Genomic DNA, 10003 nt, shown 5'->3' on the forward strand with positions numbered 1-10003 from the left:
ATACATTAGTTTTACAGAGAGATCGTAGGGAAAGAATGGATTGGAATGACTAGAACACAACATGGAAGAATGTTTTATATTCACTTTGTTACAACATCATTCCCTATAGAAATAGGGGATGGGGCACCCAAAAAAACACCACTTCTTTTTGAGAAGAACAACATGCAAAAACATGTTTCTGTACGGGCTGGTAATTTAAAACCAGAAGTTCTATATGAGAATATATCATTATGGTTTAGGGAAACTCTGATATTGTACTTTGGAGCAGATGCCTGTTTATTGCCAGAAACTACAGCATTTTTCTAGTTCTTTTGGGCTACTGAGAAAACTTCATTAGTCCCCATTAGCCTGTAGTGTGATCCCTACCAATCTGTGAATTGGGGTAGGATATAGAAGATGAGAGGCTCAATCATCATCCCACAGAAATACCTCATTCTCTTTATTCAAACAACCCAACAACACTTTGTTTACAACAGACCCTTCTAAAAGGACAAACTTTGCACTCCATTTTTAGGCAAGTTGGTGAAACAAAGCTGACTTCCAGGTGCTACATAACAAACAGCATGGGAAGGGGGTTTCATGTTTCTTAACCCTGTGCACCAGAACTTGAAATGCATGATGACTTTAAACTTTCACAGCAGGAAAATTCCTGTTCAAGCCATCCAGAAAGGTTCACATGATGCATGTATAATTTATAAGAGATCAATATTTAATCAGTCATTAAAAAAGCTCTCAAATGCTTTAAGAATGTCTCTACATCCAAAGATTGTCACAATCTCCCATTTAGACAAGAAACCACATCACACAAAGCTGGAAGTTCCTGTTCTTCCCTAGTAATACAAGATAGGAGCAGTAATCCAGACTTAAACTGGTGTCACTGCATACCTTTTTCACAATGAAAGCCCACAGGTTTTGTCCTGCTGTGGCACAGAGGTCAGTTTTGTTCAGAAAGAACTGGAAATTAATTAGTTTGCATCATTGTTCCAGGAAGATTCATCCTCAGCTAGTCAGTCCCCTTTTAAAATTTTGTTGTATCCTGTTGTGTGACACTGTAATGCTCAATACAGTAATGGTGTCCAAGTCAAAGACACTTGAAAAATGCCTAAACTGCTGGCAGAAAGCTCTTCAGAACACATCAGATCCTGCTTGGTTCTAATCCAACTTATTCTTTCAAAACCCTTTAAAAAAAAGAAGCAGCCCATGATATCAGCCTGTCATTTGTGACCTGCCCAGCAAGGCCACTCATAAGCATGAGAGACAGAACAAGAACATGGATAAAATAACGATTTATTGGAAGCAAATATTCACACAAAGTAAAAAGGCAATCATTTCAATCATTTGTTTTTTAACAAGACAAAGCTACCCCATTACAAGATTTATTCAGAAATAGGATCAGATTTAGGAACAATGCAGAATATTTTAAATCCCTGAGATTGAGGTCCTCTCATCTTTTATGCACTCCCTGCCCCACCCCCCACAAAGGTGCTGGAAATTTGATTTTTTGCTCAGTTCAGCTTTTAGTGGATTACCATCCAAAATTACAGTTTCAGTCTTTAGATCAGCAGGAAATTTAAAAATGCAAGCAAGCCCAAGCTTCACATCAAATTCATTCACATTCAGTGGCAGGCATCCAGTTCAAAATTACTTCCAATTTCAAGCTGGTATCCAAGCTGCTTTACAGAAAAGGCTACTGACTCTGAAGATAAAACTTGTTCCCCTTAAATCAGACATGGAAGAAGCCAACTCTTTCTTTTTCTTCTTGGTGGGTTTTAGGTTTCATATAGAGGTACAGAACTGGGAATGCAAGGCTTTAGGCTCCAGTCCTTTTTACATGTGGACTTAAAACCATCACAAGGAAGCTTAGTGACACAGACTTCCAGTTCCTACTGCAGACTTCTTGTGATTTACCCACATGCCCTCAGCATTTTTTAGGTTTACAGCAGGCAGGCAGTTTAAGAATGACAAACTTGGGTAGCAAAAGTGTTTCTCCTACGCAGTGCAAGTTCCATCACTGAGTTTCAGCAGGAAGCCACCCTGCAAGGCAACAAACATGCAATTTGCAGTCCAAGTTCAGACATTTTTCCTAGCTAAATCTTTGTCTCTTGTGCAAGGACATAACATATTCATCACAGAGCTCCAGTTGACAGGACAGTCAGGATAAGCAAAGCTTATCCTTGAGTACTTTCAAAAGCTGCAGCTGATGTTGGTGTTACCTTGACAGTGCCCAGCTCTTCAGTTGGAGATGGAAAAGGACTCTAATAAAGCTCAAGGCATAACTCAGCTAAAATAAAATTCTTTCCAATATTAGAGGTAGATTTTATCCAGTGTAATATATAACAGCCACTCCTGTAAGTGCAGAGCTCTTGGAATTAAAGAAGTAAGATCAATTTTGAGCTATGTTCTCTTAGAATAATTAAGGCAAGCTTTTTGTATATCCTTCAAGAAAGCAGGCACACCACTCTGTAAAGAGAAAAGTGGAAAAGTCATTCTTGCATAATGCACTCAATAACAACTATAAGCAAGATGAGAATTCCCATTGTATAGATCAAGGCCTCCAAACAGATACAGTTCTAAGATACAATTGTCTAAGATACAATTCTAAGATCTAGTACAAAGCAGCAAACCATTCCTTTAATACCTTGGGAACAGACTGCATTATTGAAGTTTGCTTGTCTTTAGGCTATTCATGTATGCTCTGGAACATGGATTTTTGGGGCTGGTTGCAGAAATTCACCTGCCAGGTTGATGAACCAGAGGAATTTGACAGGAATTAAAAAAAGAATAAATTAGTACTACTGTCATGAGACTCTAAAACCAGGACTGTGCAAGAGCCAGAAAGGTGGATACATCCATTTCAGAAAAAATAACTCTACCCAGCATGCAGAAGGTGGGTATGGATGCAGTGAATCCCTTGTTTGAAATGGATCTATCATTGTGTGTTAACTTTCCCTTACCTTGGCAGCCCAGTTGACCAGCCACGATGGAATCATGCCACCAGGATTATCAAAGTAGTACATATAGACTGGAGAGGAGAGAGGAGTTACCAGAAAGTTCTCTGAGTATCAGCTCTAACACCCCACAACAGAAGCTGTCAGTGTGCAAGGACTGAGGCACCAAGTACAACAGTTCTGCTCTTAATTCTTCACAAAAAAATCAACTTGTCCTGAAGAGGAATGTGAAGTAACTGTAGGCATTGCCAGTGAAGCTGACAGAGCCATAACATTAATTTAGATTACTGCAAACCATTTTAGTCACCCTGTCTTATAAAATACCGTTGTCTTTAAAGGACTAATCTCAGACAGGAGACAAACTCTAGGCAAATCCTTTCATCTCTACATCTGTCAAACATGATCCTCAAATCATTGCTGAGTTAAGCAGATTGCAGCAGACTTTCTCCTACTGAACTGGTTGGCAGGAAAAGAAGTGCACGCTGAAGGTGGGGTGGGATGGGGGGCAGAATGGTCAGTAAACTATTCTTAACTACCCAGCCCAACTGTTAAATGAAAGATTCTTCACAGTAGCACACTGCACTGGACATTCTCAAGTTTCATTCATTTTAAAGTGGTCCCAAGGCTCAGTGCATTCTTTATAGTCCCCCTCTTTATGCATTTTGCTAATCCACACATTCTCTGCCTACATGACTTGTGACACATTTTCTTGGCCTCTTACCTTTAGATCCAGCCTTGCCATCACTTTCAATTGCCACACTTTGTTTATAGCTTTTAACTCTGATAATACCGGGCTTTTCAGGGCACTGAGGAACAGACACACTTTGAGCCAACACAACCCAGATCTTCCTCCCATCCACATCCATCTCCCGACGTTCCCGAACATAGACATACTGTGCTCAGAGTTGAGGAGGAACGTCAAAACACTGCCAGTTTGATGGGTGAAAAATTGACAAGTGAATTCCCTTACAAACAGCAGCTCCCTCAAGTTACTTCCCATGTTTCTACAGGATTCAATCCTGCAGGGTAATAACTCAGCTATGTGAGTTCCAGCTGTGTGTGGGAAGAGGCACCCACGCTCTCCTTCATGCTGTACATATTCATGTAACGTGAGGACTGCAGGATCTTAGATCAAGTGCAGCAGAGCAGTGGAGTCAGTTCATTGCTGGGATTCCTGGATGACCAGGAGACAAAAACTGCCAGAGGAACAAAAGCTTGAAAGGATACATCTCTGTTTGAGAGAGGGAAAGGGTACTTCACTTCCCAGTAGATTACTTTTTCACCATCGTATGTTTTCTCACACAGTTCTACAGTTGAAAGAGGAAGACTGTGAGATATTTTTAATTTCTACTGCAGGACTATAGATGACATCAAGAACTGCTCAGATTTCTGACATGAGCATATTTTACACACAACCCTGAAGTCAAAACTGATATGCATTTAAAGTAGCAGTAGAAGACATTAAAAAGTTCTGTAGCAGGGTTGTTCAGGAACCAAATATGCATAAATAGGAGGTGTGTTTTCCTGTGGCTACTGGGTTCCCTGGTGGAAAAAAAAAACAAAACCAAAAGGACAAAAGTAGAACAATTCTGGAAGAGGCAGAGTGAAATTCCTTTTCAGACAGTTTGCTCATTCAAAGCTTTGCCATCTCAAAGCTTTTTCCTTGCAAGTTCTGCACAATTCACATGTCATTATCCTTGTAAATTATTCTGAGTTAACATGGAACTAGGATCAGTGCAGCTTTCTAACATCTGAAGAGGTCTTACATGAGGGATTAATGAAGTTTCCAAAAGCTATCAGGAATCTCACAGCAGTATATACAGGCAACTGAGGGGCTCTATATCCTCCTGAGGGGCTCTATACCCTCCTGAGCTAAAACGCCCACAGCCAGCCACATCCTTTCAGTGCTTTGAAAACGAGGCCAGAACAGACTGATAGTCTCATTGCCAAGGCAAGAACAGTGCCACAGATGGGAAATTCTTTCCCTATATAACATGTTCCAAACCAAGCTTCTGTTAGTATGTCCTGAAATCAGCTGTCACCCATGAAAACACCTTCTCCTCCAGGCTGGAGCAGTACTGGAAGCACCCGGTGTTGTCACAACCCACAGCATTATGCTTTCCACCAGAGGTCACTGGAGCATTGGATTATTCACTTTGCTTTCATTTCTAACCACAGAACTTTCCTTTTTCAAAGGCATTAAAACACTTTCAAAGACCCTGATACAACTATTATTACCTAACTCATCTACCTTTGTATCTTCACAATTACAGGAAAAGCATAGAGTAGGTAAGCCAAGTCCCACCTGCCCTCACTTTAGTCTGTCAGTACTAGTGCACAGCTTCTGATAAAAGCAGAACACAGCACATTTTAATCAATAACCAGATTTGTAGCATCGCTACAAAAGATCACAAATCCATTCTATTCTAACAGGCACAGCAGCACTTGCTGCTTCAACAGCCAGTTATTACTGATCAGTTATTGAGAAGTATGATCTCAATCAGGACAGTGCTGCAATCAGGAGTAGCAAGTTTCAGTATTGCTCAGCACCCCCCCCCCCCATTTTGTATCATGCCACAGAAGCATTTGGTTCCTCAATCACAACTCTGCAGTTCAGTCATGGCTTCCCTGCTGAACTGGCAGCTGCAGCACAAGCCAGACCTCAGGATGGCCACATCTTGTAGATATTCTGGACCACGTGGGAGCAGTTGCCTTTTCAGTAGAGAGGCAGCTTCTTCTACTCTGGTCAGGTTTTTATTTCAACGCCAGCCAGCAGTTCAGCAGAGAGCTCTCCTTTGGACTGCCACTATTGCACAGCTGTAAGAGCACCAAGAAACACAAACAGTAACACAAAGAGCACGAAGGCTCTCAGTGGAAGTTTTCTGGGGTTTCTCCCTGAATGTGAAAGGAGAAAAAACATGCTTAAATGGGCTACATTAAAAATGTTGGCTGGCACTATTTCATAATATGTACAGCTAAAGAATAGTTGGGCTTGTGGCAATTTTGAAGCTGGAAGGAAAGTTCTGCTGTTATGTTTATGCCCTTCACAGATGTTAACTCTTGAAACGCTGGACTTAAAGGCACCAGCACAAGTACAAATTCACAGATGAACAAACCATGGTCAGCAAGGATATAAATGTCAGCTCTGCAACACTATTTAGTTTTTAGTGTAAGGGTGTAGCTTCCCCCAACAGCTTCCTTTCTTATCTCTAAGAAGGCATTAAAAAAAAAAAAAAAAGTGTTTGGTTAAGAAAGATTCAGTTCTCCTAAATGCACTTAAGGACTACTAAAGTAACTCAACATAATATTTTACATCCATTACAACAATGTTGAGTCCCAGTCTGGCTCTTTTTGCTTCAAAAGAGGTGTTTGCTACAAGAAAGCTACTGATCATTTTGACAAATAAGACTTACTGATGAAGACACCACACTTTAAACTTGACCAAGTACTGGCACAAGTCAAACGTGGTTCTCTGTATCAATACAGCCACAGGCACTACCAATTAAGGGTTCACCATGGAACTGTCCTAAACCTAACAAGCAAAACATTTAACAATCCTTTGGTTTTTAGCACGCTCTTTGTTCAGCAAAACACTGTGACCATGTTTTAGTTTTATTGGCTTGAAGTGACTCCAAGAACAGGCTTAAAAGGGAAAGGCTCCCCATCTTTAAAATAAATGGATTACTGGATGCTTGCATCAGCTGAATCCTTACCTTGTAACTGCTGACTTAAGATGTTTTAACATCATATGGATATCCAGGTTCAATGCCCTTTTTCAAAGACAACATTAAATAAACACAACTAAATTAGTTATTCCTTTCTCTGTAAAAGCCAAAGCCACCACCTATTCTCTCATACACCCACTCCTGATGGTAAAAGGTGCCAAGAACAACCAGTGCTTTCAGGAAAGTCATTCCATCACACATCAAACTGATGCAAACCAGAGGAAAATTTTTCACAGTGAGAACAATCAGCCATTGAAATAATCACCCCAGGGAAGTGGTGGATTCCCCAAAACTGGACGTTTTTAAGACTCAGCTGAGCAGGGTGCTGGGCCATCTTGTCTTTTGCCAAGGAAGGTTGGACCAGATGATCCCAGAGGTCCCTTCTCCACCTCCTGGTATTCTGTGCTCACTGCTCCGCTCCAATGCTCAAAAGGTACCATCTCCATTTCTCCCTGGAACACCTGCTAAAATTTAACCCAGGAATTGCAACAACTAGAAGCTACAAGGTGCTCCGGCATAACCAGTGATGTCAATTATATGCTTTAACCAACATGGAAAGAATTCATTCCAGAGGAAAGACCTATGCTGTTGAGACATTAGCTGTTCCATATCAGTGTTTACTTGTATATTTGCAGAGGGCAACCTTATCCCAAAGAGATATTTAAGTCTGGCCCAAAGTCTTTGGATACAGTGACTTCAAAATACCTTTGAGGAAAGCTTTAGCGGGAAGAATCCATGTGGACTAAAGCTTGCTTTTACACTGCCTAGATGAGCTTACCTTTAACATACTGATCCCACTCTTTTCTGAAATCTAAGTCCATGTAGACATCTGCACACAGTTTTGGGGGACAATCAGCAAGACCACCGAAGATTTTATACTCATAAAGTCCTGATTGCTGTGGAAACAGAATGGGGAGAGGAAAAGTCACACAGGAAAGGGAAGTACTCTGCATCAGGGAGAACAGCTGAAGGAAGTTAGGTGGGGCACAAACTACAAATATGCTCAAGAGCTGTGAAAGCAAATCTTCAAAAAACAATGCAAGATTCAGTCTTTAACCTCTCGACTTTTTGATCTATACATGAAAGTTTAAACCCAGCCAGCCTGACCTGCCCTGCACAATGGCTGTTCCTTCCCTTACACTAGTACCCTTTTACTTCATCAGTACTTCCAAAGGGAGCATGTTTCTATACACATACATCCCTTTTCAAAAAACAACTAAAAAAAAGGCAAAAAAAAAAAGAAAGACACCTCTAAATGTTTCTGAGCTTCAAATAGTCTTTTTAGCTCAAGTCTTTCTACACAAAAGCACAAGAAGAAGCCTGAGCTACTTTCCATCTTGCCAGCTGCCATTTACACAACAGCAGCAAAGCCACTGCAGAAACACAACGTACCCCAGCACAAGCCTGGTCCCTTTTGTGTGGCTAAATCCAGCCTCCAGCTTCCCAAAGTTACTTTGCCTTCATCCACCACAAGATGCATTTACAGCTCCGTGATGAGCTCCAGTCCTAAAGCCTCTACTTCATCCACTCCAGAAGCAACACTCCCAGCACCCTGAATTCCATGAGCACATTTAATTCCTGCATGGATACCTGGCAGGCACCCCAGCCTTGCCTGTGCTGTGTGCACTCAGTGATAAGCTTGTCTTGCTACTGCCAGTTACCACATCCACACTGTAAACAGGGACTATTTATCACCAAAAAAATTCCAAGGTCTATGATGTGTTTTTAAAGAGCCTTTCCCTGCCCCGTTTTGCCTTTCACACAGACCTGCATGTTTGCTGTTTTTGCTACACGTGACCATGTCTGAAATGATTTTTCAGAATACAAATACAAAGTTGTCACGCAAAGAACAGCATGAAATCCAGGTTTGAAAGGAGCTGAGAGGAAACTGTGATCACTGAGCTCAAGAAATAGAGTATTTATATATGGATTTAAAATACATATATTATAAATATATATTCTATAAATATAATCTGTATTCTATAAATATAATATTATATATAAATATAGTATATATTATATATTATATACTTATATATTATATATTATAGAAATAGAATATATAATAATACATAAAATATATAATATATATAATAATATACATAATATATAATCCATTATTATAAATTTATTTAATCCATTTATATATGGATTTTAAAGTCATTGATAAATCATAAATCTGCATCAGAATACAAACATTCACTGTCAACCACTTACAAGCCAGTCCCAGAAGCCTAAACTATTGAACTTCTTTAAAGAAGTCAGTCCCCCAAAAAGGGGTGGAATTTCATTTCAACCCTTTCTGAACTACTTCCCGATTTTAGAGGGAGAATGGTGGGAAATCAGTGTGAAGGGAGTTTTGGAGAGAGGCAGGAAGGGAGGCGGAAGCCTGGAGACCAGGAGGATGCTCTGGCACGGGAGATGCTCGGAGCAGGCGAGCGGGGACAGAGCTCCCCTCACCACACACACCCCTCCGAGAGGGCTCGGCAGAGCACAGCAAACCCCCCGACAGGCCCACGGCTGCTCCCACCGCCCAGAGCACCTTCCCCCGGGAATTCCTCCAGCCACCGGCTGTTCACACCCCTGCAAAGCCTCGGGTTCCCCGGCAGTCTGCGCGGGCGGAGGGGTCACCGCGGCCGAGCAGCTTTCCCCATCAGCAGTTAATGGCATTACCCATAAAGCTGCTTTCTGGGAGCCCGGCGTAACCCGAGCCCGGGCCGGCAGCGCCAGCCTGGCCTGTGCGGGGAACCGGGGACGCGCCGGGGCCCCCATCGCGGGCATCCCCCGCCCCGGCCGGGAGCCCGCCCGCGCACCTCGTGGTACAGGCGGTAGATCCTCACGCCCATGGTCTCCACCAGGAGCTGCCACGGCCCCTCCGCGCCCGGCGCCGGCTGGTCCAGCTCCCGGCAGGCGGCACGGAACTGCTCCTCCGAGAAGGGCCGCGGCCCCTCCGCCTCCATCCCCGGCGGCCCCTCCATCCCCGGCGGGCGGGCACAGCCCACGGCCGGAGCGCCCCGCCCCGCGCCCGCCCCGGAGAGCCCGCGGGGCCGGGGGATGCGGGTTTGCAGCACCGCTGCCCCTCAGGGGTGCTCCGTGCGCTCCCGGTCCTCGTGGGGTCTCAGTCCCTCGGTGGTGGCTTTAAACGTGCGTCTCAACAGCCTGGTGAGGGAACGGGAACAGGTTCCGTGAGGGTGATGGTCAGGGCCTTTCCTTTCGGGTGTTCCCTAAGGATAGAGATTGAACACTGTGGGCACGTGTATTTTTGTGTATTTTTTGTATTTTTGTAATTTTTTTTGTATTTTTATACGTTTTCACTATCTAAAAAGCAGT

The 10003-nt window shown here is 42.8% G+C and overlaps 1 protein-coding gene across 1 annotated transcript; it reads right to left on the reverse strand.

Annotated features, from left to right (window-relative positions):
- Positions 1-422: 422 nt before the first annotated feature.
- On the reverse strand, positions 423-9653 carry LOC114003169 (phosphatidylcholine transfer protein). Its single transcript, XM_027749855.2, has 6 exons — positions 9487-9653; positions 7452-7569; positions 4176-4255; positions 3670-3841; positions 2955-3022; positions 423-2460 (listed from the first exon to the last, which is right to left on the reverse strand). Exons 1-6 carry the CDS (start codon positions 9649-9651, stop codon positions 2395-2397), a joined length of 669 nt encoding a protein of 222 aa, XP_027605656.2. The 5' UTR covers positions 9652-9653; the 3' UTR covers positions 423-2394.
- Positions 9654-10003: the final 350 nt, after the last annotated feature.

This window comes from Pipra filicauda, unplaced genomic scaffold, assembly GCF_003945595.2.
Source record: "Pipra filicauda isolate LSUMZ 115617 unplaced genomic scaffold, ASM394559v2 scaffold80_size11013439_pilon, whole genome shotgun sequence".
Taxonomy (NCBI): domain Eukaryota; kingdom Metazoa; phylum Chordata; class Aves; order Passeriformes; family Pipridae; genus Pipra; species Pipra filicauda.